At 40.3% G+C, this 19,996-nt stretch overlaps 1 protein-coding gene across 4 annotated transcripts in view; it reads left to right on the top strand.

Annotated features, from left to right (window-relative positions):
- GLT8D2 (glycosyltransferase 8 domain containing 2) overlaps positions 1-19,918 on the top strand; it is a 59,464-nt gene extending 39,546 nt beyond the window's left edge. For all 4 annotated transcript variants that reach the window (XM_031000639.3, XM_055357867.2, XM_031000640.2 and 1 more), the window contains 7 exons: positions 5,665-5,836; positions 9,443-9,560; positions 11,420-11,504; positions 12,104-12,216; positions 14,450-14,616; positions 15,436-15,548; positions 19,328-19,918. In XM_031000639.3, the coding sequence (XP_030856499.1) occupies positions 5,665-5,836; positions 9,443-9,560; positions 11,420-11,504; positions 12,104-12,216; positions 14,450-14,616; positions 15,436-15,548; positions 19,328-19,497 (938 nt within the window). In that variant the 3' untranslated portion in view covers positions 19,498-19,918. The remainder of the gene's footprint in view (positions 1-5,664; positions 5,837-9,442; positions 9,561-11,419; positions 11,505-12,103; positions 12,217-14,449; positions 14,617-15,435; positions 15,549-19,327) is intronic.
- Positions 19,919-19,996: the final 78 nt, after the last annotated feature.

Raw genomic sequence — 19,996 nt, 5'->3', positions numbered from 1 at the left:
CCTGGGCATCCAGACATTTCCGTACATCTTCTGAAATGTAGATGGAGGTTCCCAAACCCCAATTTTTTACTTCTGTGTACTCACAGGCTCAACACCACGTGGAAGCTGCCAAGGCTTGGGGCTTGCACCCTCTGAAGCCATGGCGCAAGCCCTATGTTGGCCCCTTTCAGCCGTGGCTGGAGTGGCTGGGACACAGGGCACCACGTCCCTAGGCTACATGCAGCACAGGACCCTGGGCCCAGACCACAAAACCATTTTCTCCTAGGCCTCTGGGCCTATGATGGCAGGGGCAGCTGTGAAGCCCTCTGACATGCCCTGGAGACATTTTCCCCATTGTCTTGGGGATTAATGTTTGGCTCCTTGTTACTTATGCAAATTTCTGCAGCCAGCTTGAATTTTTCCTTAGAAAATGTTATTTTTTTTTTCTATCACATTGTCAGGCTGCAAATTTTCTGAACTCTTATGCTCTGCTTCCCTTATAAAACTGAATGCCTTTAACAGCACCCAAGCCACCTCTTGAATGCTTTGCTGCTTAGAAATTTCTTCTGCCAGATATCCTAAATTATCTCTCTCAAGTTCAAAGTTCCACAAATCCCTAGGGCGGGGCAAAATGCCCCTGGTCTTTTTGCTAAAACATAACAAAAGTCACCTTTGTTCCAGTTCCCAACAAGTTCCTCATCTACATCTGAGGCCACCTCACCCTGAACCTTATTGTCCGTGTCTCTAACTGGCTTTTGGTCAAAGCCATTCAACAAGTCTCTAGGAAGTTCCAAGCTTTCCTACATTTTTCTGTCTTCTTCTGACCCCTCCAAACTCTTCCAACCTCTGTTTGTCACCCAGTTCCAAAGTTGCTTCCATATTTGTTGGTATCTTTTCAACAACGTCCCACTCTGCTGGTAACAATTTACTGTATTAGTCCGTTTTCATGCTGCTGATAAAGACATACCTGAGACTGGGAAGAAAAAGAGTTTTAATTGGACTTACAGTTTCACATGGCTGGAGAAGCCTCAGAATCATGGCAGGAGGCGAAAGGCACTTCTTACATGGCAGCAGCAAGAGAAAGTGAGAGATGCAAAAGCAGAAACCCCTGATAAAACTACCAGATCTCATGAGACTTATTCACTACCATGAGAACAGTATGGGGAAAACCACCCCCATGATTCAGATTATCTCCCACTGGGTCCCTCCCACAACATGTGGGAATTATGGGAGTACAATTCATGATGAGATTTTGGTGAGGACACAGAGCCGTACCATATCATGGTTACTTTAGTCAATTTGGAAAGTATAAGAAATACAAATAAAATCAAAATCACTCCTAATTCCATAAATAGACATAGGTCCATTTGCAAATATGTATGTATCAAATTGTGATCAAATACTAGAGAGAATTTTGTATTCTTTTCCTCCTTAACAGTGTTTTATGAGCATTCTCTCATGTCAGTAAATATATTGTGAAAACAAAATTATTCTAGTGGTGGAAATTTCAGATGCAGTAGCAAGCTGGTAGAAAAGACGTAGAAGGAGAAAGAGGAGGCCATTCACTGTGTCTTAAATTACACAAAATGCAGTACCTGGTAATTAGTTTCAAGAAATGCTTATTGAATGAAATATCAGCTAGAACTACCCTGGACCTCAGGGATAGAGGTTTTCCAAAAAGGATCTGGAAAGAGAAGGGGGAGGGGGAGAGAGTGGGTAGAGAGAGGGGAGAGAGAGAGAGAGAGAGAGAGAGCGCTTTAAGTATAAATCAGATGAGTACTTTATAGTGGATACTGGATACTCTGCTTATGGATCATTATTCTTCTCCATGGCTGAAAGTTGTATTGCAGTACTAAAGTATGATGTTATGGCTTTGATATTTTATAACATAGCCAGGCTCAAAAGAATAATTAATTATTTATCTTGTGCATTAATCATGTTCTTTCATTTACCTCCTTCCTCTTGCTGTCAACGTTTGAGAAACTTGACTAGAATGGGGATAGGAGAGGGAAAATCACAACCAGTATCTTATAGCAGTGTAGGCAAAGTAAATATTCTGATTCAGGGAAGAGCTGAGGACTGTTGGACAAATGAGGCTTTTCAGTTCTTTGTATGTTTTTTAAGTGTGTGTGTGTTTTAGGCTAGCCAACTGGCTCCTGTAAGATAGCTCCAAAATAATAGATTTTGTGTTATGATCAAAAGGGCTCACAGCCTTATGTGCTAGAATCCAACACTATGACCCCGGATTTTGAGAAAAGCAAAGCTTTTTCTTGTAAATCGTCTAACGAGGACACAGGAGCCCAGCTCAAATCTGTCTCCCTGTGCTGGCTTTAAGGCAGTAATTTTATTAGAAAAGGCTCAGGGGTGGATTCTGGGATTAGTAGGTGATTGATGGAAGAGGAGAGGAGGTCTAAAAGGTCCTGAGGCATGCACAGTTATCTCTTCATGCTACCTCATGGGTCTCATGTGCAAATCTGGGAGGAGTTAGTTTGAAATACAGGGTGGAAATCCAAGCTGTGACATCAGCAAGCTTGTTCTGCACAAACTTCAGTTGACCAGATTGGTTCCAACTGATTTCAGCCAGTTTCTTTTATTTATTTATTTATTTATTTATTTATCTATCTATCTATCTATCTATTGTACTTTAAGTTCTAGGGTACATGTGCACAATGTGCAGGTTTGTTACATATGTATACGTGTGCCATGTTGGTGTGCTGTACCCATTAACTCGTCATTTACATTAGGTATATCTCCTAATGCTATCCCTTCCCCTCCCCCCACCCCACACCTGGTGTGTGATGTTCCCCTTCCTGTGTCCAAGTGTTCTCATCGTTCAATTCCTACCTATGAGTGAGAACATGCAGTGTTTGGTTTTTTATCCCTGCGATAGTTTGCTGAGAATGATGGTTTCCAGCTTCATCCATGTCCCTACAAAGGACATGAACTCATCCTTTTTTATGGCTGCATAGTGTTCCATGGTGTATATGTGCCACATTTTCTTAATCCAGTCTATCATTGATGGACATTTGGGTTGGTTCCAAGTCTTTGCTATTGTGAATAGTGCCGCAGTAAACATACGTGTGCATGTGTCCCATTTGGGTATATACCCAGTAATGGGATGGCTGGGTCAAATAGTATTTCTAGTTCTAGATCCTTGAGGAATCACCACACTGACTTCCACAATGGTTGAACCAGTTTACAGTTCCACCAACAGTGTAAAAGTGTTCCTATTTCTCCACATCCACTCCAGGACCTGTTGTTTCCTGACCTTTCAATGATCACCATTCTAACTGGTGTGAGATGGTATCTCACTGTGGTTTTGATTTGCATTTCTCTGATGGCCAGTGATGATGAGCATTTTTTCATGTGTCTGTTGGTTGCATAAATGTCTTCTTTTGAGAAGTGTCTGTTCATATCCTTCTCCCACTTGTTGTTGGGGTTGTTTGTTTTTTTCTTGTAAATTTGTTTGAGTTCTTTGTCGATTCTGGCTATTAGCCCTTTGTCAGATGAGTAGATTACAAAAATTTTCTCCCATTCTTTAGGTTGCCTGTTCACTCTGATGGTAGTTTCTTTTGCTGTGCAGAAGCTTTTTAGTTTAATTAGATCCCATTTGTCAATTTTGGCTTTTGTTGCCATTGCTTTTAGTGTTTTAGACATGAAGTCCTTGCCCATGCCTATGTCCTGAATGGTATTGCCTAGGTTTTCTTCTAGGGTTTTTATGGTTTTAGGTCTAACATTTAAGTCTTTACTCCATCTTGAATTAATTTTTGTATAAGGTGTAAGGAAGGGATCCAGTTTCAGCTTTCTACATATGGCTAGCCAGTTTTCCCATCACCATTTATTAAATAGGGAGTCCTTTCCCTGTTTCTTGTTTTTGTCAGGTTTGTCAAACATTAGATGGTTGTAGATGTGTGGTGTTATTTCTGAGGCCTCTGTTCTGTTCCATTGGTCTATATCTCTGTTTTGGTACCAGTACCATGCTATTTTGGTTACTGTAGCCTTGTAGTATAGTTTGAAGTCAGGTAGCGTGATGCCTCCAGCTTTGTTCTTCTGGCTTAGGATTGATTTGGTGATGCGGGCTCTTTTTTGGTTCCATATGAACTTTAAAGTATTTTTTTCCAATTCCGTGAAGAAAGTCATTGGTAGCTTGATGGGGATGGCATTGAATCTATAAATTACCTTGGGCAGTGTGGCCATTTTCACGATATTGATTCTTCCTATCCATGAGCATGGAATGTTCTTCCATTTGTTTGTGTCCTCTTTTATTTCGTTGAGGCAGTGGTTTGTAGTTCTCCTTGAAGAGATCCTTCACATCCCTCGTAAGTTGGATTCCTAGGTATTTTATTCTCTTTGAAGCAATTGTGAATGGGAGTTCACTCATGATTTGGCTCTCTGTTTGTCTGTTATTGGTGTATAGGAATGCTTGTGATTTTTGCACATTGATTTTATATCCTGAGACTTTGCTGAAGTTGCTTATCAGCTTAAGGAGATTATGGGCTGAGATGGTCGGGTTTTCTAAATATACAATCATGTCATCTGCAAACAGGGACAATTTGACTTCCTCTTTTCCTACATGAATACCCTTTATTTCTTTCTCCTGCCTGATTGCCCTGGCCAGAACGTCCAACACTATGTTGAATAGGAGTGGTGACAGAGGGCATCCCTGTCTTGTGCCAGTTTTCAAAGGGAATGCTTTCAGTTTTGGCCTATTCAGTATGATATTGGCTGTGGGTTTGTCATAAATAGCTCTTATTATTTTGAGATACGTCCCATCAATGCCTAATTTATTGAGAGTTTTTAGCATGAAGGGCTGTCAAATTTTGTCAAAGGCCTTTTCTGCATCTATTGATATAATCATGGGGTTTTTGTCTTTGGTTCTATTTATATGCTGGATTACATTTATTGATTTGTGTATGTTGAACCAGCCTTGCATCCCAGGGATGAAGCCCACTTGATTATGGTGAATAAGCTTTTTGATGTGCTGGTGGATTCAGTTTGCCAGTATTTTTTTGAGGATTTTTTGCATCAGTGTTCATCAGGGATATAATCTCAGAAGCAGAGAGAGTTTCATCATTTCAGCATTTTATTTTTCTAATCTATCATCCTGCAAACTCAAGAATTTCTATTAGTCATTGGTTTCTTTAACTCTTTGGGGGTATGGTTTCAATAGCGACATAAACAAAATAGAAGTTTATTTCCTCTCTCAAGTATAAGTCTGATGTATCAGTTCCACAATTATCCAGATCAAGATTCCTTCTATATTATGGTTTTGGTGACCTCAACAAGTAGCTTCCATCTTGTGGTCTAAGCTGGCAACTCTAACTCCCACCATCATATCAACAGTCCAGCCAATGGGAAAGGGGAAAGGCAAGGGGGTGGGTGAGCATTCCTTTGAAGGGTAGACCCAGCAGTGGCACACATTACTTAAACCAACATCCCATTGGTCAGAACTTGATCATATAGAGCTGCACGGGAGTCTGGTAAAATAGTCTTCGTGGTTGGCTATGTACCAGCTAAAATTCCAAAGTTCTTTTCTAAGGGAAGACAGAATGACTAGATATTGGAGAACAATCAGCAGTCTCTTCCACACTATGCCATCTTCCCCCAGGAGTATGGAAGATGCATTAAACTGGCTCTACTGTGAAATTCTTTCATGTTCCAAGACACCAGTTTTTATGTTTCCAGATGATGAATCCGAGACTCCTGAAGAACTGGAAGAAGAGATTCCTGTGGTGATTTGTGCTGCAGCAGGGAGGATGGGTGCCACTATGGCTGCCATCAATAGCATCTACAGCAACACTGACGCCAACATCTTGTTCTATGTAGTGGGACTCCGGAATACTCTGACTCGAATACGGTAAGTTGTATCTTACAGACTTTGGCACTTTCTGTTTCCTTCCTCTCCCTCCTTCCCTCCCTCCCTCCCTCCCTACCTCTTCTTCTTCTTCTTCTTTTCTTTCTTTCTTGCTTTCTCTCCCTTTCTCTCTTTCTCTCCCTCTCTCTTTCTGTCTCTCTCTCTCGCTTCTCTCTTTCTCTCTTTCTTTCTGATAGGATCTTGCTCTGTTGCTCAGACTGGATTGTGCGGTGGCGCAATCACAGCTCACTGCAGCCTTGACCTCCCTGGCTCAAGCAATCCTTCTGTTTCCACCTCCCAAGTAGCTGAGACTACAGGTGCATGCTACCACACCCAGCTCATTTTCTAATTTTTTTGTGGAGAGCGAGTCTCTCTTTGTTGCTTAGGTTTGTCTTGAAATCCTGGGTTCAAGCAATCCTCCCTCCTCAGCCTCCCAAAATGCTGGGATTACAGGTGTGAGCCACCACACCTGGCCTCTACTTTCTTATATTTCCTTAAATAGATTTCCTTTCTTTTTGGATTAAGAAAAAATAAACAGAAAATTAAAATTTGAACATATTATAAAAATGAAAGATAATTCTAAAATCTTGGTTTGGAGAGTGTCTCTCTGAGCCCAGAAATCATCCAGAAAAATGGACAGATTTGACTGCATCACATTTAAAAACTTTACAATGATGAAAAATACAAGTGAAGCTATTCATACAATAGATTAGGACCAAGTATTTTTAACATGTATTATAGACAAAGAATTACTATCCAAAATATAGAATTGTTACAAAAATTTTAAAAACATCGTTAAAAAATGGGCGTAGGATATAACCAGATAATTCACAGAGGAAAAAAATACAAATGGCCAATAAACATGAAAAGGTGTTGTAGGCTGGGTGAGGTGGCTCACTCCTATATTTCCAACACTTTGGGAAGCCAAGGAAAAAGGATGACTTGGGATCAGGCTCGAGACCAGCCTGGGCAACATAACAAGACCTCTGTCTCTATTAAAAATTTTAGAAATTAGCTGAGGGTGGTGATACATAGCGGGAGGCTGAGGTGGGAGGATCCCTTAAGCCCAGGAGTTTGAGTCTGCTGTAAACTTTGATCGCATCACTTAACTCCAGCCTGGGCAACAGAGTGAGACCTTGTTTCAGCTAAAAATAAATAAATAAGGCTGGGCGCAGTGGCTCACTCCTGTAATCCTACCTGAAGTCAAGAATTTGAGACCAGCCTGGCCAATATGGCAAAACCCCGTCTCTACTAAAGATACAAAAATTTGCTGGGCATGTTAGCACATTCCTGTAATCCCAGCTACTGGGGAGGCTGAGGCCAGAGAATGGCTTAAACCCAGGAGGTGGAGGTTGCAGTGAGCTGAGATCGTGCCACTGCACTCCAGCCTGGGTGATAGAGTGAGACTGCATCTCCAAAAATAAAAAATAATAAATAAATAAATAAATAAAGTTTTTCTATGTTATTAATAGGAAAATGTGAATTGAAACATTTTTGCATTGTTGAAAATGAAAATAAAAATGAAAACATATATGTCACTTCAGTGACAATTCTTCACTCATCAGGTTGGCAAAAATTAAACAGAACAACATTACCCAGTGCAGGAAAATGGACATGCTTATTCCTTATTTATACGATGTGCATTTTCTAAGTTGGTAAAGCATTTGGCAAGGTTAACATGGCAATATCTATCAAAAGGTTGAATGCATATATAATTTGACTCACATGCCTTTTCCTCTTCCAGGAATCTGTGCTACAAAAATTCTAGTACATATTACCAAAATACGTGTACAACAATGCTAGTTTCAGCATTATGTGAATCAGTGAAAACATTTCAAAGTGCTGTAATGTCCACCAATGGAAGAATATTTAAATGAACTGTGAAATATGATCCAGATGTTAAAGAAAGAAGGCACTCTGTCTAAGCAGACATAGGAGATTCCCAAGTCATATTGTTAAGTGGAAAAAACTAGCTGCAGTATAACTCGTATAGTATGATCTACTTTAGGAAATTCAAAACCCCTAACTGTGAGTGTGTACATGTACATGTATGTGTTTCTGTGAAGAAAAAGAACTGGAAAGCTATCAAATTGTTAACACTATCTCTTGGGAGGACAGAGGAATCAGGGAGGGTGCTGATGAAGGGAAGTTCAGGGTGTTTCAGTATTATTTGATCATTCAAAAGGAGAATATATTTGCATACTGCTTTTATAATTAAATGTTTTTGTAGTGGTGCCATCAGGAGGTACTGAGATCTGTAAAGGTGTTTGCCTATAATCTAAATGGCCCTTGGCTGCCTTGGGTTTTGATGTCTTGTGTATGCTTTCTGGATTTTCTGTCTCATTTCTCACTCTCCTTATCATACTATTGCTCATCATTCACTTAGCCTGTTGTTAACAGCCCATTAACTATCCATGGGTATGAAAACTAGATAACCAAATCCAAAAGGATGGCATGTATAAGGTTTCTGGGCAAGGGTTTGTCCTTAACAAAAGGCATGAGCCTCATGACTTTCTGACTTTGGCCAGGGGCTATTTCTCAGTTCTTGCTGTCCAGTCTACTCCCTGCCCCCTTTTACATATTTTAAAGTTTTTTTTCATTGAAGTAGAATCCCAAAACAGAAAATTGTATAAATCCAGTGTGCAGTTTACTGGATCATCACAAAGTAAACACACTCATGTAACATCCAGCATGTTCTCACTAACACTTAGTATAAAATCAATCTTTTTATGTTTGCCATTTTGATTAGTGTCCAGTGGTATCTAGAAATTTGAGGTTTCATTATTTCTAATGTCGTTGAACACTTTTCCCACACACTTTGTAACCATTTGGAAGTAAGTGTTCAAGTCTCTTGCCTATTTTGCTGTTAGTCTATCTTTTTAAAATTGATATGACCAATTATTTTTTCAGATTTTGCAGATCTAAATTTTGTTCACATTTAGTTCTTTTGTTGATTTTTAGTCAACAACAAATACTACCCTAGGTGGCTTTAGTCATTCGAAGTTTTATTTTGAGATTATTTCTACCAAGAACCTCATTATGAATTGGATACAAGATAAAAATTCTGCAAGACCAAGAAAACAGAAGGGGAGAGGGAGGGGGAAGAGAAGAAGGGGAACGAAGACAGATGGGGAAGATCAAGGGACCAAATAAAGAGACAAAGGAAAATTCAAAGCAGCCTTGGAGTCAAAACAGCAGAGTAAAAATGACTTCGATCAAAGCTGAAGGTTCAGAATGTCCTGTTTCATAATATTTCAGAGCTGTTACCACGTGGCGAAGATAGTACCAGCAACCACAGATGCTGCTTTATAAGAAAGAACACTTTTCATTCTTCCTGTTTCCTGGAGAAATTATTTGGATCTGGGGAGAGATTTGGTTATTACTATTTTGCTTCATTTCCTTTGCAGAAAGAGTTACGTGATTGAGGGGAAAAAAGATTGAAAGTCAGACCAGATGGGGAGAAAAGTCAGAGGGATTTATTGGACTAAACTCTACTAAATTTACGCACATTTTAACTTTCTAGGGAGGCAACAGATTGACCCTGGGGCAATAGGCAAATGGAGGAAAGAATTGAAGGGTATACTAGAGGTTTTTTGGTCATCTTTTTAGAAAATGGATTGAACATTCCAAACTGAGAGAAATAAACTTTAAAATCGTGGAATTCAACCCGATGGTCCTCAAAGGGAAGATCAGACCAGACTCATCGAGGCCTGAATTGCTCCAGCCTGTAAGTAGGGACCACACAGGTGCTGGGGACAGTCCTTGGTGAGAACTTTGTTCAGTAAAGGAGTGCTAGTCACCGGGGTGCATGTGGAATATTATTTTTGAAGCCATGTGGAGTTGATCTCCACCAAACTCCGCTTATGTATAATTTATAAGCCAGCTGCTACAGAAAGGATTTAAGATGGTTTATAGAAGCACAATGAAGTTATTAAAGAAGAAGTGAAGCATTAAAAAAATGTAGAATGCATTTATGGGTGTGAATATGTCTGTGGGGGTGGGAGCTGGAGGAGGGCCAGGTAGCTGAGGCCAGGAAAAAGAGTCCCAAACCCACCAGCTGTTGGGATATTTAACTGTGATTGTACATTAAATCTGCCGCTGAGTGTCCGACAGCTAAGAAAAAACAGTAGCATGATGGATTATATACTTCATAGTATTGACTAAGATAATATATTCAGGAGACACCATCTCTTTTCCTAGCACTGGAAATCTTAAGGTATTTTACTGCAAGAGTTCTTACAAAAGGGACCCTCTCCTGCATAAAAAGTGGTGTTTTTGGCCGGACGCGCTGGCTCATGCTTGTAATCCCAGCACTTTGGGAGGCTGAGCGGGGAGGATTGCTTGAGCTCAGAAGTTTGAGACCAGCTTGGGCAACATATTGAGACCCTGTTTATACTTAAAAAAGTTTTATTTAGTGGCCAAGCGTTGTTGCTCATGCCTGTAATCCCAACACTTTGGGAGGCCGAGGCAGGCGGATCGTGAGGTCAGGAGTTCGAGACCAGCCTGGCCAACATAGTGAAACCCCATCTCTACTAAAAATACAAAAATTAGCTGGGCATGGTGGCAGGCACCTGTAGCCCCAGCTACTCGGGAGTCTGAGGCAGGATAATCGCTTGAACCCGGGAGGTGGAGGTTGCAGTGAGCGCAGATTGCGCTATTGCACTCCAGCCTAGGCAACAGAGTGAGACTCCTTCTCAAAAAAAAATTTTTTTCTTAATTAGCTAGGCATGGTGGCATACCCCTGTAGTCCTAGCTACCTACTCAGGAGGCTGAGGTGGGAGGATTGTTTGAGTCTGGGAGTTCGAGGCTGTAGTGAGCTATGATCATGCCACTGCACTCCAACCTGGGCAATAGAGAGAGACCCTGTCTCAAAAAAGAAAAAAAAAAAGAGTGGTGTTTTTGATAGCAGTTTTACAGAAACTGCAGCCACCTTCTACATATGATTGTTACTTAAATTCATCCCTGAAAATTTACTTAATTCTGAGCCCTCTGTCTATGATATGATCTTCCCCCAATTCCAGATGTTGTCAGAGTACAAGCTAAGACTTCGGAGCAAGCAATGTTGTCAGTAATGAAACTTCGAAGTTCCTACCCACAGGTCATGCTGCTCCTTTTTCTGGTTCAAGGAGCTAAAAGGTTGAGCTTGCTGTTGGAATGACACACGTGTGTGTGTGTGTGTGTGTGTGTGTGTGTGTGTGTGTGTGTATTTAAGGCTGATTTAATTGACAATTATCAAAATTACTGAATATAGAGGAAGGCAGGCGATTTGTGCCCTAAAAGATTGACTAACGAGCCTCTGTGACTCCCACTACAGCAGTTCACAGAGATGAAAGTGGCAACAGCCTCGGCACTAGGGGGTTTGGATCTAGGAGAACGGCTGATCTGCCAGCGCTGGCTTCAGCCCCAGGCCTCAGATAAGTTGGGCACTGGGAAGCTCAGATGAGACATCTTGCTAGCTCCTGTTTTATTCCGCTCCAAACCTGGAGCTGAGCTGAGGCCATGGTCAAAGCCGACTCTCCAGTACCCCCAGAAGACACTAAGCCATATGCCTCTCCCCCACCATCATTTCTTTTGTTGTTTTAACAGCTGAACTTTGTTCGATTTTATCTCCCTCTACTTATCCACCAACACGAGAAAGTCATCTATTTGGACGATGATGTAATTGTACAAGGTACTCTCGCTAACTGCCAAGAACACTTGGAAAAGAAGCAGCTGATAAGTAGAATAACTGTCTCTCTTCATTTTTCAAATAGCTAATTGCGCAGCAAGTTTTGACTGCTTATTTAAGTTGTGAGTACAGTATTGTTGTAAATGTGGAAGTATTTTGGAAACGGGTTGATACTGAGACAATCCAGTTGACACTCTGATTGTCAAAACCACCAATAAATAGCTTGGTAGCCTTTCCTTTCCCTGTATTCCTATAATGTACAGAAATAAAGTGTCACGGATGACATTCTTAGGAGTGAGCTAAGTTTTGGTGTTTAAATGTAGTGTTCTATCTCTTCCACTACAAACAGGATACGCATTGGTGTGGTATCTACTTAGCAACAGAAATAAAGAAATTAGATCAGTGCCAGTTTGAACTCATCATCAAGTGGCTTTCTAAATCTGTAGGCACGACTCTTAATAAATAAATAGTCAAGCCACTTGAAATCAGGGATCCAATACTCTTCTCCCATAGCAAAATCAAGAACTGTTTAAGCTCTAAGGCTCTATCTAGCCCAAAAACAAATGCTATAATGTTTTACTTACTGGTGTTTCTAAATTCAGGTGATATCCAAGAACTGTATGACACCACCTTGGCCCTGGGCCACGCGGCGGCTTTCTCAGATGACTGCGATTTGCCCTCTGCTCAGGACATAAACAGACTCGTGGGACTTCAGGTGGGCATATGCTGTCTCAGAAATCCTCCCTTCACTCTGCAACTCTGGCCCCTTCTCCCCCCTCTGCAACTCAAAATGAGTGGAACCTCCACCTTGAAAACCTTATGGGCCAGTCTGGACTGCGGGGAGGTGGAACAGTACAGGGGTCTGGGACTTTGGTTCATATCTTAGCTCCATGCCTTACCAACTCTGGGGCAACTTACTTTAACCCTGCAAAGTCCCACCTTCCTTACCTGAAACATGGGAACAGTCATGTCTACTTTGTTGTGTCTTTGTGAGCAGTAATGAAATAACATGGTGTCCAAGTGTCCAGCATGAAATAAAAGCTCCAGAAATGATCATTGTTACCTAGGTTGCTCATCACCACGCTCTCTGTCAGAGATGATGTTTTCTGTAAAAGAGACTTGCTGAACCATTGGTTCTATTTTCAGAGTTTTGACCATGACTTTTATCCCCCTTCCAGTAGAAGAAAATATTGATTTTGTTAAGGGTAAAGATCTCCTTACCCTGATGGAACTGAGGAAAGTTGAACCTACATGCAATGCTGAAACCGAAGGGGTAGCTTTGAAATATGAGGTGTTATTAAGAGTTAAATGCTGTTTTTCAAAAAAGCTTCTAGCAAATAATTTTATGTATGTGGCATTTTAAGGCACTTCAAGGCATAGGCTCTGGGACCAGATTCAATTTTGTCAAAATCTGGGCACTATCACTTGGTAGTTTTATGACCTTGGGCAAGTTACTTAGCCAGTTGTTTCTACCTCATTTGCCAAACAGAGGTAATAATAGTACTTCCTTTGTAGTTATCGTGAGAATTAAATTAGTTAACACATATAAAGCTATTACATGAGAGTAATGAGGTAGTACATGTAAAGTTCTTAGAAAAGGGCCTGGTGTATAGAAAGTACTCAAGTATTTCCATGACTCCTGTGTGAGGTTTGAGAGCATCACATTAAGGAATTATAGATGATAACAGTCTATATGGGTGAAAGAATGTGTATGTCCTGCCCTGTACAACATTCATTCAACAACGACTTATTGAGTGCTTACTCTGTGCCTGACACTGTTTTAGGTACTAGTAATATAGTGAGCAAAACGAAAACTCCTGCTTTTGTGTATTTCACATTCTAGTGGGAACAGACAGACAGTAAACAAGTAAAATATTTAACAGAGGATTGGGGTGGAGGCGGGGCTGTATTTTAAATACAGTAATCAGGGAAGGCTCCACTGAGATTGTGCTGTTTGAACCTAAACTTGAAAGAATTGAGGGAACCACCTGTGCAGATGGTTAGGGGGGAAACCCTCTGGGAAGCGGGAAGAACAAGTGTAAAGATCTTGAGGCAGGGGTGAGTCTGGTTCATTAAAGGTGGTCGCTGTTGCTGAGGGATCAAGAGGAGAATAACAGGAGTTGGAAAGGTATTGGAGGGTCAGATGACATAGGGTATGGCAGGCCATTTTAGGAAATCTGGCTGTTTCTGTGAATGAGATGGGAAGCTATTGGAGGAGCTTAGAGGAGATGAGTGACCTAGAGACAGAGTGGGGTGGAAAATAGTGGAAGCAAGGATACTGGTTAGGAGGAACTTGCAGAAATCCAGTGAGTGGCAATTATGGCCTGAACAGGAAGGTAGCAGTGTGGTAGTAGTGGCAAGAGAAGTGGTTGGCTTCCAGCATTTTGAAGATGGGACCTACACGATTTGCTGAAATATTTGGATGAGAAGAGAGTGAGAAAAAAGGAGTCAAGGAGGACCTAATGACCCCAGGTTTTTTGCCCAAGTAACTAGAAGGATAGAGTTGCCACTGACTGAGGTGGGGCAGGTGCAGGAAAGCAGGTTTGGGATAGGATTGGGATCAATTTTGGGATGTAAGTTGGAGCTGCCTTTACTAAGCATCTGAAAGGAGACATTTGGATGGCAGATGTAGCAGGAGTTGGAAGTCCAGAGGAGAGGTCAGGGCTGTCAGATGGGCGGTATTTAGAGCCATGAGACTGGACAAGGCTGTTTATGGAGTTATTGCTAGAGAAAGGCACTAGTGCTGCACTCAGACTTAGGGCATTCAGCATTTAGAGGGTGGAGAAATGAGGGAAACCAGCAAAACAAAACAAAAACAACAAACTACCCAGTGGCCAGTGACACAGGAGGAAACCCAAAGATACTGCACAAGGGTTTCAAGAAAATGATAATTTTCCAGAAACAAAAGATTCGCTGGTCAAAAGCATGCACATCCTGTTCCCTTACAGAACACATATATGGGCTATCTGGACTACCGGAAGAAGGCCATCAAGGACCTTGGCATCAGCCCCAGCACCTGCTCTTTCAATCCTGGTGTGATTGTTGCCAACATGACAGAATGGAAGCACCAGCGCATCACCAAGCAATTGGAGAAATGGATGCAAAAGAACGTGGAGTACGTGAAGGCTTCTCTACCATTTTTTCCATGCTTGGAAACAAAATCATTCAGTTAATTTTCCACACATAGTTCAAGGGTTAGAAATATTTCACAGTCATCTTAGGTCAGATTTTCTTACAGAGGCAATGTTAAGAAAGAAAAGGGGGCAGTCAATTAAAACCTTTCCTCAAAAGATATAAATCGGAGGAATCAAGATCCTGTGGAGCGAGGAGTCCCTGATTATACATTTTCCTAATAAGCTGTTGAAAAATGTGACTTGAATCTTTTCCACCAAACAATCTTCATTTATCTTAGTTGAGTTTCCCCTTCTAACACAGATTTTTTATTAAGGATTATTATATAAAGTCAATTTTCCTTTTTAAGGTTGATTTTTATAATTTATAATTTTTCATTATCAGAGTTTTAAAATAGAGAAGATAAAAATAAGTCTAATACAAGCACTATTATCCCATCATTGTATTGCCTAGCAGTCTTGTGTATCTGGATATTTTAATACCATCATAACCTTGAATTTGCAAGTAAAGTTATTCTAAATAATGTAGGATTCGAATTTGATCTCCTGTGTCTACTAGTTAAAACCCTGGGAGTTAAAATGGCAAAATATTAACACTGTTACTCTAGGTGATATATATAGGATTCTTACTATTTTGTGTATGTTTGACAATTTTCAAAATGAAAATTTGGGGGAGAATGAAAGGCCATAAGTCTTAGTACATAGTGAGATAATGTCTTACATCATTTACAATATCAGATTCGACTTTATCTGAGTTTGTGGGGGCTCCAGGCCAAATGTTGTTTTTCTATTTCATTTCTTAGGGAAAACCTCTATAGCAGCTCCCTGGGAGGAGGGGTGGCCACCTCCCCAATGCTGATTGTGTTTCATGGGAAATATTCCACAATTAACCCCCTGTGGCACATAAGGCACCTGGGTAAGTATTTCAGAAAAACTGTTTAGAAAAACGCAAATGTCCATTTTATTTTTGTATTTTTGAGACAGAGTCTTGCTCTGCCGCCCAGGCTGGAGTGCAATGGCGTGATCTCGGCTCACTGGAACCTCTGCTTCCTGGGTTCAAGCAATTCACCTGCCTCAGCATCTCGAGTAGCTGGGATTACAGGCGTGTGCCACCACGTCCAGCTAATTTTTGTATTTTTAGTAGAGATGGGGTTTCACCATGTTGGCCAGGCTGGTCTCAAACTCCTGACCTTAGGTAATCCACCCATTTCAGCCTCCCAAAGTGCTAGGATTACGGCATAAGCCACCATGCCCGGCCGCAAATATGCATTTTATAGACCCAGTGAGCACCATAGCGAGGAGAGGGTGCTACATACAGCACCAGGTTGTTAAATTGAAATCCTCCGGGTGACCTTGGACAAATGACTTGACCCTCAGTGCTCAGATTCAGCAAGTGCAGCTGATATTCTGAGCTTCCTGAGGTGCGTGTTTCTGGAGATTTATGGAAAGCCATCAAATTCATGCTTAGCATATAGTATGTGCTTAGTAAACATGAACTATTATAAAGAGAACTTTCGGCCGGGCGTGGTGGCTCACGCTTGTAATCCCAGCACTTTGGGAGGCTGAGGCAGGTGGATAACCTGAGGTTAGGAGTTCAAGACCAACCTGACCAACGTGGTGAAACCCGTCTCTGCTAAAAATATAAAAATTCGCTGGGCATGGGGGCAGGCACCTGCAATCCCAGCTACTCGGGAGGCTGAGGCAGGAGAATCGCTTGAACCTGGAAGGCAGAGGTTGCAGTGAGCTACGATTGCGCCACTGCACTCCAGCCTGGGCGACAGGAGCGAAACTCTATCTCAAAAAAAAAAAAAAAAGAGAGAGAGAGAGAGAACTTTCACTGTCAAAACTTCAAAACCTTATTGAATTGTCAAGCCACGCTTTTATTTTCTCTTGCAGTAACTTACAGTGGACAAAACCAAATAAATTAGCATAATGGCTTAGGATGAATTCAGAAAGCTGCCATTAAAATTTATCCTTTAAAAAGCAGTTGACTCTGTACTCTGTGAGTCCTCTAAGTCTGTTACTCACTACACAAGTGTAGGGTTCAGAGTATGAACTGGAATCCCAACTATGATTTTGGGCAGGTTACTGAATACATGTAAATTGCTTAGCATAGAGCCTAGCATAGAGGACACATTCACATCCACTCTAACACATGGCCACAATCCCTGATCCAAAACCGCTGGGTCAGACATGTTTGGAAGTTTAGAAAGGGTTTGGATTTTAAAAAGGTAATGTGGTGCTGAGTGGGATCTAGGTTTTACTGCCAAAGAAGTTATTAAAAAACCTTTTGTTTTCAGACCTTTGGGGATTATTTTAGAATTGTAGGCAATGGATATGCACTTATATTTACCAAGTGTCCATTACATTGCCAAGAACTGGGCTAGGTTCTGTTAAGGAAGGTGAATGTTATTTCTAATTCTCACAACAACCCTGCAAGGTGTTATGTCCCATAATCTTTTTTTTTTTTTTAAAAAGGACGTAATTGTGGAGGCTGAGTTCCTGTATGCTCTCGATGATTCTGTGGGTTGCTTCTGCATCATTCCCAGAATCCTCTGATTTTCCTGAGCATGTATATGCACAAAAGAGTGCCACAGGGAAGTTAGTGTTCTGATTTGATTTACAGTCATGTTGGGTTCAACATTAGGTCAAATATCAACCTTTCCATGTGCAGATCCCATCAAAGTAGAAGGTCTATTTTTAAAAGTGTGTAGGAACAGTTATGCAGAGCTTAGATCAATAAGGTTATGGCATTTTATGATCTTGAGACAGAGACTCAGAATTACATTTTATGAAACATGCAACTTAGGCCAGGCACGATGGCTCATGCCTATAATCCCAGTACTTTGGGAGGTTGAAGCGGGTGGATCACTTGAGGTCAGGAGTTCAAGACCAGCCTGGCCAACATGGTGAAACCCCATCTCTACTAAAAATATGAAAAATTAGCTGGGCATGGTGGCACACGCCTGTAATCCCAGTTATTCGGGAGGCTGAGGCAGGAGAATAGCCTAAACCTGGGAGGCAGAGATTGAACTGAGCAGAAATCATGCCACTGCACTCCAGTCTGGGTGACAGAGCTAGACTCCATCTCAAAAGAAAAAAAAGAGAAATATCCAATTTACTGACAAGTAGGAAGGGACATACTCTTCCCAAAGGAAAGATGCCGTTTTTCTTTGTAGGACAGAGCTTCCATCTGTGCTGAAGGTTTTGGAATCAGGGATGATGTGCAAAGTAAATCTACATAAAAATCATTTGAAAAATGAGGTTTCAGGATGTTCTGGAGGCAGAAGGGCAACATAACACTAATGGGCATTAAGTTTGGGTCTAAACAGGCAGGCTTAAGATTTTTTAAATTTACAAAATATATTTAGCTAAAAGCAATTTCATCACCCAAATTGCAAGCCCCTCTGAGGTAGTTCTGCATAGCCCTTCAGTTACGAAGCTGAGAGGTGAGGATGTCCTACTTAGTAGAGACTTTTCATGGGAAGGTGCCTCTTCCCAAATGAATATTTCCTTTGCATAGACTCTGATGATTGATAATTATTCCAGTTATGCTGCGATAGTTTCAAACAACTAGTTTCTCTTCTGCAGCTGCCGTCACAGCTATGTTTATTAGTAACAGAAGCCAGGTTGTGTTGTTGTTAATGTCATACAATAGAATAACATAACCCTAGCAAATCAACCCTCTCATAATTCAATGGACTTTCAGCTGTTTAAAGAATATATATATCAAATTCCTTTTCATGGAAAGAAAGTTGAACACTACAGAGATTTTTTAAAAATTTTACATTCACACCACCTTAATATAGTTCTAGAATAGGTATTCTAAAAAGTATTCTAAGCAATGGCACTGTTAGGGTAAATGCATAGTCTCTCGAAGTGATGACTTATGAGGGGAGTAATATTCAGGTGGAGATAGATAGCTGTTTGTTTAAAAAGTAGATCTTAGTCACATTTTATATGAAGACTGTTCAAAAGCAAATGTTGCCGTTTTTCATTAAGGAGGTGAAATGCAGAGAAAAAAGAACCCCTATAAACTCTTGGGTGGGAGGGAAATTAATAGAACTTCTTGGGGGACAATGCGGCAATCTCTATCAAAATTGAAAAGGCACACACCCTTCAATCTAGCAATTCCACCTACAATATTTTATCCTACAGATATATATATATATATATATATATATATATATATATATCTGTACACATACACTAGACATACATAGAGGGCTGTTCATTGCTGTTTATGCTAATAACAGGATAGAAACAATCTAAATGTCCTTAATAAGGAACTTGGTCAATAAATAGTATCATTCTATACAGTCACTAAAAATAATTTGGTAAATCCACATGTACTGCTGTGGAAAGTTTCCCAAGACAGTAATTTTAAAAGGCAATGTCCACGTAAAGAAACAAAATAATTTTTTTTTAAAGGCAAGGTAGCAGTATGCTCTATTTTGTCTTCTGTCTTTAAATATACATATATATGCATACAGGTCAAACAATGCTACAACATTACTAGAAGGATTCACAAGAGACTAACAGTGGTTGATTTGGAGACCTGGGGTGGGTAGAAAATTCACTGTATAACCTTTTTATTTGTTTACCTTTTTTTAAACTATGAACTTGTATTCAATTTATAATACAAAAATGTTATTCTCTAACAAGCCTATTATTTTTTCTCTATACACAATGAAGGCTGGAATCCAGATGCCAGATATTCGGAGCATTTTCTGCAGGAAGCTAAATTACTCCACTGGAATGGAAGACATAAACCTTGGGACTTCCCTAGTGTTCACAACGACTTATGGGAAAGCTGGTTTGTTCCTGACCCTGCAGGGATATTTAAACTCAATCACCATAGCTGATATAACTCTACCCTTAAAATATTCCCTGTATAGAAATGTGGAATTGTCCCTTTGTAGCCAACTATAACACTGTTCTTTATGAACATTACCTTTGATACATATGATCCACAATATAAAAACCAAAAACTACTGTGTGCAAATTATACCTTGGACCATATAGGCATTGATTAACTTCTTTAAGTACATGTGATAACTATGGAAATCAAGATTATGTGACTGAAAAACATAAAGGAAGAGACCCATCTAGATACCAGCGATCAATCTGCTTAATTCTGAATGACAATTATATCCACAAGTTTTTAAAACTTCTAAATGTATTTTTCACATGTAGATCTTCTTAACAGGTTGCCAATCTTTTCTTTTATAAAACTATTACATTTAAAATATGGACGTCTGAAAAATAAAATATTCATCATTTTTATGATTTTTATCATGTTACTATTCTACATGTTAAATATAATAGAAGGTAAACTGACCTCAGGTTTAAAGGGGAAAGAAT

Source organism: Gorilla gorilla, chromosome 10 (assembly GCF_029281585.2).
Source record: "Gorilla gorilla gorilla isolate KB3781 chromosome 10, NHGRI_mGorGor1-v2.1_pri, whole genome shotgun sequence".
NCBI classification, from domain to species: Eukaryota; Metazoa; Chordata; class Mammalia; order Primates; family Hominidae; genus Gorilla; species Gorilla gorilla.
Note: the sequence above shows the minus strand (reverse complement) of the source record. Positions and strands in the feature narration are given on the sequence as shown.